We start from the raw sequence: 12,525 nt of genomic DNA on the forward strand, positions 1-12,525 counted from the left end.
TACTCCAGCTACAGGAAGCATCACACTCACAGGCTCTTGTCCTGATAGGGAATTCTAGCCACCCCAACACCTGCTGGCAAAGTAGCACGGCAAGCTGTAGGCAATCCAAGAGACTCCTCAAGTACATTGAGGATAAATACTTAAGTCAGGTAATAGACAGCGCTGCCAGAGGGGATGCAATACTGGACCTGATGGTCACCAGCGTAAGAGAATTAATTGGTGATGTCAAGACTGGAGGCAGCCTGGGCTGCAGTGGTCACACGCTCCCGGAGTTCACAATCCTGATGGATGTGGGACAGGCAAAGAGTGAAGTCAGGACCCTGAATTTTAGGAAAGCTGGCTTCCAGCTCTTCAAGACTTAGTCAACAGGACCCCCTGGGAAACTGCCCTCAGGCACAAAGAAGCAGAACAGAACTGGCAGATCTTTAAGGATGCTTTTGATTGAGCACAAGAGCTCTCAACCCCCAGGTGTAAGAAATCGGGTAAGCAGGGCAAGAGGCCAGCATGGTTGAGTCAAGACCTGCTGGTCAAACTAAGGGCAAGAAGAAAATGCACAGAGAGCTGAAGCAGCGACAGGCATCCTGGGAAGAGCATAGGGACACTGCCCAGTCGTGCAGAGATGAGGTCAGGAAAGCCAAGGCACAGCTGGAGCTGAACTTGGCAAGGGACACAAAGAATAAGAAGGGCTTCTACAGGTATGTCAACCAGAAAAGGAAGGTCAAAGGACATGTGCACTCCCCCCACCCCTCCGCAATGAGCAAGACTGGTAAACTGCTAACATATGAGGAGAAGGCTGAGGTACTCAACAGCTTCTTTGCCTCATCTTCACAGGCAAGCTGTCTTCCCACACTTCTCAAATGGAAAACAAACTGCAAGACAGGGGCTGGGGGAAGCAAAGTCCCTCCCACTGTGAGGATCTGGCTCATGACGACTTACAGAATCTGAACATCCTTAAGTCTATGGGACTTGATGTGATGCATCTCAGAGTCCTGAGGCAATTGGCTGATGTAGTTGCCAAGCCACTCTCAATGATATGTGAGAAGTCACGGCAGTCAGCTGAAGCCCCCGGTGACTGGAAAAAGGGAAACATCACACCCATTTTTTAAAAGGGTAGAAAGGAGGACCTCAGGAACCACCAACCTATCAGCCTCACCTCTGTGCCTAGGAATATCATGGAGCAGATCCTCCTAGAAGCTGTGCTAAGGCACATGGAGGACAGGGAGACGATTCAGGACAGCCAGCATGGCTTCACCAAGAGCAAGTCTTGCCTGACCAACATAGTGACCTTCTACAGTGGAGTAACTATGTCAGTGGACAAAGGAAGGGCTACAGATGTTGTCTGTCTGGACTTCTGTAAAGCCTTTGAGACAGTCCCCCACAACATCCTTCTCTCTAAACTGGAGAGACATGGATTTGATGGGTGGACTGTTCAGTGGATGAGGAACTGGCTGAATGGTCACATCCATAGAGTAGTGGTCAATGACACAAAATCTGGACGGACACTGGTAACAAGTGTTGTCCCTAATGGGTCCACATTGGGACCCAGTACTGTTTAACATCTTCATCAATGACACAGACAGTGGGATCATGTGCACCCTCAGCAAGTTTGCAGATGACACCAAGCTGAGTAGTGCAGTTGACACACCTGAGAGACAGGATGCCATCCAGAGGGACATGGACAAGCTCAAGAAGTGGGCCCATGTAAACTTCATGAGGTTCAACAAGGCCAAGTGCAAGGTCCTGCAGCTCACTTGGGGCAACCCCCAGGATCAACACAGGCTGGGGGATGAAGGGATTGAGAGCAGCCCTGCGGAGGAGGACTTGGGGGTACTGGTGGATGAGAGACTGGACATGAGTCGCTTGCAGCTCAGAAGGCCAATTGTATCTTGGGCTGCATCAAAAGGAGCATGGCCAGCAGGTGAAGGGAAGTGATTCTGCCCCTCTACTCTGCTCTTGTGAGACCCCACCTGGAGTCCTGCATCCAGTTCTGGAGACCTAAGTACAGGAAAGACATGGACCTGTTGGAGAGGGGCCAGAGGAGGCCACAGAAATGATCAGAGGGCTGGAACAGCTCTGCTGTGAGGACAGGCTGAGAGAGCTGGGGTTGTTCAGCCTGGAAAAGAGAAGGCTTCAAGAAGACCTTATCAAGGCCTTTCAGTACTTAAAAGAGGACTATGAGAAAGATGGGGACAGACTTTTTAGCAGGGCTTGTTGCGAAAAGACAAGGGGTGATGATTTTAAACTAAAAAGAGGGGAGACTCAGGCCAGACAGGAGGAATACACTTTTTTACAGTAAGAGTGGTAGAATTCTGGCACAGGTTGCCCAGAGAAGTGTTAGATGCCCCATCCCTGGAAACATTCAAGGCCAGGCTTGACAGGGCTCTGAGCAACCTGATCTAGTTGAAGATGTCCCTGATCATTGTAGGGGCTTGGACTAGATGACCTCTGAAGGTCCCTTCCAACCCAAACTATTCTATGATTCTATACTATTCTTCATGCTCAGGATAGAGACGCATTTTGAGGGCAAAAGTTACATATCTTACCATAGAATACAAGCACACTTAGATTCTCAGAGGACCTCAGTTTTTCATTCTGAAACAAGCTTCCTATATTTTGTTTTCTATTCATAATTAGACCTAAATCACACATTTTTATTTATTTATGATAAAAACATGCATACATTTGCTATTTAATAATGCAATTACTTATTTGCCAGCTACCTTTATTGAAGCTTCTGGACACCGGAGGTGTTTTTTCTTTTCTGCAATTCTCTGAGAATACTGCTTATATTCTTCCTTCAGATCTGCTTCATACTGACGATACTTCAGCTTATATCTGTCTGTCGGGGATCGCAGATTTTCTGGTATTGTCTTCTGCTCCAAAACAGAATGCTAAAGCAAAGAATAATCAATATAAAAGCCTCTGGTTGATCCATTGAATGAGAGCAGCATTATTATAATTCCCATCCAGTGTAACTTCTGAAACTTCTTTACACTATGCTTCACATTAATAATGCAAATATGACTGTATATTCAGGCTTAATTTTCACTGAGTCCTTCATATGCTGCCATCTTTTAATCTAAAATGTACACAGCCAAATAGTTTTACATCCCTTTTAAGGAGAGAAGCCAAGAAACAGTGGTTCTGTCCTATAAGATAGAAATTCTGACATTTTATTTTGGATGGCTGAAAATGGGCTGATGGATTTTTTTCAATCAGAAGTTCTAATATTTGTGGATGGCAGATGAGTATTAGTACTGGGACTTCCTTCCCTAGAACAGTATCAGCTGAAAAGGCTGTGAAGTTACATAAGTAACTTCCTAACTTCACATCCCTTTCACTGCTCTACACAATGGAGGCTGGATCAGCAGACACAGCAGCAATGACATAAAGCCAAGACTCCATTCTTCTTTCTCTCCCTGAATAACTAACACCTTCAACGTTTAAGTGATATTCCTTCAATGCTAACAAAAGTAAGATCGCTCTATCTGGCATCTCTACTTGACACACCCCATCTTTCAACAATAGTGTAACAGTCTCATTCTAGAAAACCGGTTCTCAAAACCCCAAAATATTTATGTTCTTGAAAGGGCAGCTTTAGCATGCAGAAGAGGATCCACATCCCTTCACTGGTTAATTCCTGAATGACAGAGATTGTATTTAAATTATTCTTCCAAAGTGACCTATTTTGGCAAATTTACTTACACAGTGTGTTACTGAAGAAGCTGGAATATGTCTTGCTAAAGGAATGTTCAGTCAGGACCCCAGAAGCAAGCAATGCAGAAATAAAGGCCACTCAGAAGAATACATTGAAATATATTAGAACTGCTTCAAAATCTTCTCCACAAAAAGATGGAGGGGAAAAAAGTCAGTCAAAAAAGAGAGAGAGGGAGAGCAAATGAGGGTAAGTGAACAGAAGATATAATCCTGCACATTCAGCACTTCAGTATTCAAGACATAATGAAGACAGAAAGGTAGTAACATGATAGAAAGGAAAGCAGAGAAGAAAGACCCTGACAAACAGACAAAGCCACATGAACCTTTCATTAGCCTTCCTGCAGCCAGACAGAACTATATGTAAGAATGTTATATTTCAACAAAATGGTTAAGCAAGTGATGAAATTGTAGGCAGAGACCTAAAAGAGTATAGCAACTTAAGTACAGTTGCAGTGCATGCTTACAGTGCAGTGCAGAGGAAAAACAACCTTTCCGCAGTTGCATGGTCACAGTTGCATCTTAAGACATGCATAAATACCTATGTTGAGCACATAGACATTCTGAGAAGTAACACATTCTTAGCCCATTGCTTAAAAAAAAAAACCACAACACTTAACCGTTTCAGTTTTTATTTAAATGCCCATTTTTTTCCAAGTTGATAAACCGTTTGGTTTATGGGGAAACACAAAACCATGATCTTGGCAGATTCTTCTTGAGCTCCAGCCAATTTGGAGTCCTGCCACACAAGTCACTATATTATTTGTTTCAAAGGGCATAGGTTATGTACAAATTAATAATTGGTTTTGTTTTTTTTTCTAGCTACATTTCTGTTTTAAAAACACTCAAAGTACTTCTTAGGTTTACATAAGTTAAATATTTTTGAAAGAATGGATTTTTAAACAGCATATTTCCTAATTCTTCCAAAAAGAGATAACATTGATAAGTTAAGATATTTGCTGCACCCTAACCAAATAAAAATGTACTAGTAAGATTTTTACCATTATTATGTATGGTGCACAATTATGAAATAAAATAATTGTGTAGGTAGCATTCCTGAATTAGTTTAAAGCTCTAGATATCTAATCTCTCAAATACATAAAGACTACAAACAGAAGACTCCTGTTTGCAGTGCTTCAGCATTTTCCCTTTAATTATCACATTTTAAACATTCAAACTACTGATGGAATGACAGCACATTTAAAATAGTCTCTCCATTAAGCTAGTTCCTGTCACACAAAATAAGTTAAAACATTACATTTTCAGATCATACACTATACCATTCTACTACTGAGTTGCTAGTGTTATTTTGTCAGTGTACGCTTTTTCAGCTACTTTACCTCCATTTTCCTCTGACAAGATTTTATAGATACCTTTTCAAACTAAAGGAAAAGAGAAATTAAATATGTACCAATGATCAAATAAAAATGGTCACACTCACTTTTTCAAATTTCATTCAGATATAAGAATTCAAAGGTAATGTTTTCCTACATTCATGGAATAATTGAAATAACTGAGTAACTAAATTCATTCTTAAACTTATTATAGAGGACGTAGAACTGTAACAGTGTTGCACTGTAATATAAACCAGAACGTTGGCATCTGGACTAGTGATTTTCCTTAAAAATCATCTAGGATGAGTGATGATCAAGTTTTTTAAGTCATACAGGGAAAAAAAACAGCTGATATGTGATCAAGAAATTTTACAATAGAAGTGCTCTGACAAATTGAACTTAATTCTGAAGTTAACATCACAGTTCTGTTTTAAAGACAAGAGACTTAATAAAACCCTATGAAACAGTTTCACTTAACTCCAAGTCTCCTTTTCACCAAGAGTAACAATTTTTCCATACAAATAATACTTACTGTTTATAAATATATGTTTTTTCTCCAGATGCTTACTGACTACTACTGATCTTATCTTTATTATTTCTCTAAGTTCCATTTTGTTTACAAAGCTAAACCAAAGTCACACACTACCTCAGAAGTATTACATTTTTCAGTTGCTTCAACAAATTGCTGATAAAGCTAGCTATTAATACACCTCCTCAAAAATAAGTATGATGAAATAGATGAGTGTATCAACCAACAAAAAAGAGCTAAGGTACTTAAGAAAATAGGATTTTTAAAATATTCTAGAGGTTTCTCAGTAAAAAGTACTTTGATCAAAATATTCTGGACCAATAGAACTTTGAGATACGAGTTTAACCAAAAGAAACAAAGAGAATTTGTATAATAATGCTAAATATGGTTTTCTAAATTACTGCTAAAGGAGCGTATTTGTAAAAACAGACAGACCTGTTGAGCCTGATGATGCCGTGCATGTGGCGTCTGCAATGATCTTCTCCAATCTGAAGATGAACCTAGAGTGCATGTAGGAGGATAACTTCCACTGTATGGTATGTAAGAGTCTCCATCCTAAAATTACAGAAAAAGAAGAAAAAAGACAAGTAATCATGACTGATTTATATTTACAGTGATATTTTTACAAACTCCTGAAGTACATGAATTCTAAAAACTCTTCAGGACAGAATTAATTTATAATTACCTCTTCATCAGAATCTCCCAGCTTCTCCAGATCTAGGCATGGCACCCTGCAGGAAGTTGAAAGGCATTTAATAGTAATACTTCCTCTTATTTTTAAATTACAGTAAAAGCAAGCTGTCTATTAGTTATTATTATCAGCTCCTTCACAAAAATTTCCCTGCTAGGAACAGTTTCCCTGCAATTGGAGACAGCCTACTTGGCAAATCTCTAATAGTCTCTTGTGCTTCAGCTCAGAAATTGGCCAGCGAGCTTTTCCCCAAGCGCAGAGCACCCTGGCAGCTGAAAAGGGCCCTTGCAAAGCCCTTCTTCACTCCCAGCGTGGCCACCCCAGCTTCTCTTCACTCTCCAGCAGGAGCTGCTGCAACAAGATTATAAATCAGGGACTCCTTAGTACTGTTTTCCACGGCAGGTCTGTGGCAAAATCCCTCTATAATCAGTCAACAGAGAGGCAACAGAGAAGCAACAGCTCCTTGGGATGCAAACCTTCCCTACTTCTTGAAAGAGATTAAGCAGAATGAAATGCTAATGTACATTTGGCTTCCACTGTGCTAACAAAATGAAAACATCTCCCAATTCATCAAAGTATCTCCATGTTTTCTGCCTTTACTCCAAGTATACTCTGGAATCTTGTTATAACAGGATTACTTATTGGAATTAGAGAGGTCCTTAATTTTCAGTCCTTTTTATTAAAGAATGACTGATGGTACACAGAAATTTATATTCCTTGACTTCATTACAAACAATCCAAAGCCATGGTCACACATACTTGTAAAATAATGTAGAGATATATTGGCTTTAAGGCATTTCAGTTTAAAAAACCCAACAAACTAAACTGTCAAACATAATCCTTAGAATAGCAGACATTGCCTATCTGCAGAAGTAACTATAAGGTTTTAAATTTTATAGACACTGTACAAAATTTCCCTTTGCTTGTAAAACCCCTTCACAACAGTTTCTCTATAATTTTTATTTTAATACCTGCAAAGAAGGCTAATAGTTAAAGCAAAACCAAAATTTTTTCTCTTTTTGCAGACTACTATATTAAAAATATTCCAGAAAGACTAGGTATAAGCCCTGAATACAGCTCTACCATTAAGCTCAACCAAATGTAAATCAACTTAATTTCAATACAAATAATGCATCAAAAATTCTATTCTAAATATAAAATCACAGAAAACAAGCCTATGATGACAGATTTCATGGAACACCAAGTTGCATACCAATACAAATGCAATTGTGTTTCATTAATAATGCACAGTTATACAAACTGATCAGAAATAGAAGCAGACTTACTCTGGTGGGCGAGGACCATGACTAGCCCGTGTATCTGGTCTCCAGCCCTAAAAAACCAACACATTATTACATACCTACAGGGATCAGGATTAAAGTACACAGTTTTCTCTTTCAGTTTCTCTGGAATATTTAAAATCAATGACTCAAAGTATGTGTTTGATGTATTTGACCATGATGCTACTAACAAAAGGACAAAACAAAAACCTTTCATTGAGAGTTGATTCTTACAGATCATAAGACTGAAAGACTGATTACTGATCATAACAGAAAGATTTCCAGCCATTAAGAAACCATACTCCAGATAGCACCCATGTCAGCTGTTAATAATGTGCTAAAAATAATCCATGTCCCTGAGACTTTGTAGAAGCCCTTGTTTGTTGGGAACCACCCCCTCAGCCAACCCTCAAACCAAAACAATAGTGACAGCCAGCTGGCTCACGTGGAGCTACTCAGACCCCAAAAAAGCCCTGAGATTTGCTGTAACTGTATCATGAGCTTTAGTACAGCAGCACATGATGATGACTAGGCAGCTTGTGTACTCACACAATTTTGCGTGGCTGTGTACCACACAGATCTCCAAACTCAATTGAGCAAAAACATAGCAAGAAGAAAAAATTCCAGCCAAAGCTCAACCTACCCCCCCTACAGCTTTCTGAAAAGAGCCAAAAGCAAATCCCTAGGGAAGACAGTTGGTCTGGGGAAAGCACTTGGTAACAATTCCCCCATCTGGCCTCCCAATCTGGAACAACATGTGGTTTGGGGATGTTCTGAACCAGGGCCAGCATCTTTGTTCTCACCCTCTTCAGCTCAGAGATCTCAGCATCACAGTCTGAACTGTGCAGACATCCTATCTCAGCAGTGCCCTAACACCTCTCACGACTTCAGAGCAGTCACAAAACTTGTCACTCCCTTCCTGCCACACACACTTGTCACCTGCTCCTGAAAACGCAGTTCACAGTTCAGCAACACTACCCTCTAGTGCCCTCAAAAACGGCTGTCCAGGTTTAGAAAAATAAGTTTCCCTCCAGGAAGTTCGCACATACTAAATACCACCACCTTGTGGTCAAATATGTTAAAAAACCGTTGATATCTAACACAATTCAGTATTATTCTTAAATGTAACGCATTAAATCACAATCTATTTTTTCTATTCTATTTCTATTTCTAATCTATTTTTTCTGTACTACTTCAACTGTGATAAGGTAAAGAACATAACACATTCTAAACGTTAAAGTATTAACGTAATTCCTTTTCCAGAAGTCATAAGATCATGAAGCAAGCAAGCAAAAAATCATCCTGAAAACTGTCCACATTTACAAGGTAAAGCACACAGTTTCAACCTAATTTTAATCTATGTTTTATTTCCGCAAGCCACCAAGAATCAGATGGACTAATGAGTCTAAATTTCAAAACTGAGAGGTACAAAAAAGAGAAGAAAAAAAGAGGTGAGACATTACAGAAAAATGGACATTCATTTTCTTTTACAACCTACACTCATTTTCACTACTTCTACATTTATACAGTCCTAAAATTATATTTGTCCCTTTGAAGGTAACCGCGAGGCTGATGTGGCCTCCGATGAAAATGAGTTTGATACCCCTGACCTACACTAAACACCCCAAATGCTCTTGTTGTATACAAGTATTTCATTCTTAAAAGATTGGCTAAAAGATAACATTATAAAACTGACATGTATTGTTTACAAAAGGTCCTTTTTCATTCCAAATCAAACAAACAAGGAAAACAGCAACTTGGCAGTCAAACTCCAAGAATTCCTCATGCGGTCATCCAACAAATAAGGAAGTTAAATGGTTTCTTGGGAGCTGAGGGAAGATTACCAATTAACTTTACATCATCGGCATAAAGTACACAATTTCTGTGAGAAAAATCAACTGTTATTAAAAATGTCGATATTTATCTTAGCTATAATAACAACAATGGCCTTCAGAACCCAAGATCGTACTTTTAGTGATCAGGCTTTCAAAAGTTAACCTCAAAGTTTCTGCTACAGTGATCCTGTGAAGGTTGCACACCTAAGTTATCTCAAAATAGATTATTATGCAGGGGAATTCTGTTTTCCAGCTATTCCTAATGGATGCAGAGCACTGAGATTCATTTTAGACATCAACGTGAAATTGTGTCTTTGGAAATTACGGTTTAGAAGTTGCTTCACTTTCTTGCTGTCTTGTAAAACAAAAACATAGACACACCTGTTACCAGTTTCACCAACAGCCTGAGACAGCAGCACACAGAACAGGTTCAAGCCTCTGTTGCACTTAATTGCAAACACTGGTTTGTTCCCCAGCCCTCCACATCCTAGCTAAGCACCCAGAACATCAGTTCTTTTGGGACAGCTGTTCTTACTGGAAATTTTCTCCTTCATTTGAGAAGTTGCCATACTAAACTATCAGTTTCTGACACAAATAATTTCTTTAAAAGTTTCCTTCTCTACAGAATGCATTATAACCTCAAACTAAAAACCTTCTGAAGTATGATGAAGATATTTGTAAAAATGTCAAAATACAGAAGGAAAACAACCACACAACATACTATTAACATACCTGACGTTTCTTCCCCATCGATGACAGCTGAGCCTGCCTTCGAGGGGATGCAGCAACTCCTCTAACTTCCAAATCCATGCAAATTCAATGACAATCTTCAGAATAAGCTGGGAAAAAAACACTACAAATAAAACAATGTGTCTTTTATATAAGTACTTCTGTAAATAAATATTGCTTTAGAAAGAATGTGTCTATCACCAGTAATGTGGGTACTGTCTTCAGCAATCTATGAAATATTACTGGGTTCCCTATTTCACTACCTCTTCATTTCAGTCTTTCCTTACTAATATTTAACCAGATACCTGTTCAAATTCACCTCTTTGCCTCAAGTTTAACTCCTTCTTTCCCTCATGCTTCTATTCATACCTTCTCATACCAGCATTACTGATTTGCTACCCCTTGGTAACATCCAGCCTTTTTTTACTCCTCACTCCCAGCTGCTGCCTGGCTCTCAGCTGCACCATGCCCTGGGATGAAATGTTTTCAGGGAGACATAAGAGCCCCCCTGGCACACAGCAGGCCTTGAGAGCTCCAGAATGACTTGTTACCAGTATGCCACCTTCTGCTCTGCTGGTTTCTCTTTCCATGCTGATAGGCTTTTGGTTCAAACCTATCTTTTAGTTCCCAGGAGTCAGACGCTCAGTTTTCAAATCACCATCCACAAAAGTTGACCCCATTTCTACCTACTATGTGAGTTTTATCTCCCAAGTGTCCCTTCCTCCACCAAGCAGCAGCACAACTGCAGGGTCTGCTCGGAGATGGCCACACAGCAGCTCACCAACCCGCCAGCCTCCCAGCCATACCCCCTTCCCCAGAGCACTTAAAATGAAGAATCACAGAATCTTTTTGGTCGGAAGAGACTCTTAAGATCATTGAGTCCAACCATAACGTAACTGTAGCACCAAACCACGTCCCTAAAAGCCTCATCTCTACATCTTTTAAACACCTCCAGGGATGGTGAATCTACCACTGCCCTGGGCAGCCTGTTCCAATGCCTGACAACCTGAGAAGAAACTTTTCCCAATATCCAATCTAAACTTCCCCAGGAGCAACTTGAGGCCATTTCCCCTTGTCTTATCACTTGCTACTTGGCAGAAGAGACCAACACCCTCCACACTACAACCTCCTTTCAGGTAGGTGTAAAGAGCGATAAGGTCTCCCCTCCATCTTCACACGACTTCAGGCTCTTACTGAAATGTAGCATCCTCCCAAATGAAGGCACAGGAAAAAGTGAGTGTTGTTGTATCTAAGAGTTTACGCACTGAAATAACTTTATCACAAACATCAACGCTGTAAGAGACGAAATAAACATCAGGAGCTCCGACATCTCCACGAAAACGCTGTATTTTCCCGGAAGAGCACTGGGACACGGCTCAGGGGGTCCCACCGCAGGGCCCGGCCCGGCCCCGCGCGTCTCCATGGTAACCACGCCCCGCCGCGCACTCCGCGCCCTACCTGCCCGCGGCCCGAGGGGCAGGAACCGCTCCCGCCCGCGCCTGCGCCCCGCGGCACCGCCCCCGCCTCCGCCTGCCCTACAGCAGCGCGGAGGGGCCAATCTGAGCCAGGCCTCGCACCCACGTTTCGCAAGATTCCGCCTCAGCTGAGAGGGGAGAACGAGTTCTCTGCTCCTCCTGAGGAAGCGCCCAGCTCGGGGTGTGGCTGCCCGAGCATCCCTCCCCGCGCCCGCCTGCCAGTCCGCCAGCTCTGCTGCCCCCCCGCGCAGCTGCTGGGAGCACCGGGACACTTCGGCGTTGCACAGGTTCGTGTCAGACAGACCGACAGACCGAGGCTGCTGACATCGGAGACTTCAAAATAGCAGCGAAAGGGCTCACGGTGAATGTCTGTAGCGCTGGGTCAGAAATACAGCAATCAGCCACAAGCTGAAAGGCTTCAGGTAGCAGCAGCACCCAAAGACTAGTGAACAGGAAAGCCACAGCGCTGGTGAGGCAGTGAAGTCCTGTGGGTAAGAATGTCACCAGCAACAGTGGCAGCACCTGGAAGACACTTCCCTCTGGGGACCAATGCTAGGACCCGAGGGAATGGCAGATGTGCCAGGGGAGGTTTACGTCGGACATTAGGAAAAGGTTCTTCACTCAGAGGGTGGTGGAGCACTGGAACAGGCTCCCCAGGGAGGTGTCACGGCCCCAAGCCTGACAGTGTTCAAGAAGAGACTGGACAACACTCTCAGACACATGGTGTGAACTGTGGGGTTGTCCTGTGCAGGGACAGGAGTTGGACTTGATGATCCTTGTGGGTCCCTTCCAACTCAGGACAGTCTATGGCCCTGTGACTGCTGACCTGCACCCACACCAGAGCAAGCAATGGAGCCACGAACAGCAAACACCATTGTAGTGCAGCACACTTGGTTCCTATTCCTTCATTCTTTCTGATCAAAGGCTTGAAAATTAGT

The 12,525-nt window shown here is 41.9% G+C and overlaps 1 protein-coding gene across 6 annotated transcripts in view; it reads right to left on the bottom strand.

The window, feature by feature from the left end:
• CAPS2 (calcyphosine 2) overlaps positions 1 to 12,525 on the bottom strand; it is a 35,441-nt gene that overhangs the window by 21,308 nt on the left and 1,608 nt on the right. For 2 of the 6 annotated variants that reach the window (XM_065040718.1, XM_065040736.1), the window contains 5 exons: positions 10,116 to 10,222; positions 7,555 to 7,601; positions 6,263 to 6,308; positions 6,013 to 6,132; positions 2,721 to 2,891 (listed from right to left, as the gene is read on the bottom strand). In XM_065040718.1, coding sequence (XP_064896790.1) covers positions 2,721 to 2,891; positions 6,013 to 6,132; positions 6,263 to 6,308; positions 7,555 to 7,601; positions 10,116 to 10,193 — 462 coding nt within the window. In that variant the 5' untranslated portion in view covers positions 10,194 to 10,222. Of the gene's footprint in view, positions 1 to 2,720; positions 2,892 to 6,012; positions 6,133 to 6,262; positions 6,309 to 7,554; positions 7,602 to 10,115; positions 10,237 to 11,306; positions 11,754 to 12,525 lie in introns of those variants that run through there. The other 4 variants (XM_005510235.4, XM_065040725.1, XM_021298132.2 and 1 more) reach the window with 4 other exon arrangements.

The sequence above is a fragment of the Columba livia genome, chromosome 1, assembly GCF_036013475.1.
Source record: "Columba livia isolate bColLiv1 breed racing homer chromosome 1, bColLiv1.pat.W.v2, whole genome shotgun sequence".
Classification (NCBI taxonomy): Eukaryota; Metazoa; Chordata; class Aves; order Columbiformes; family Columbidae; genus Columba; species Columba livia.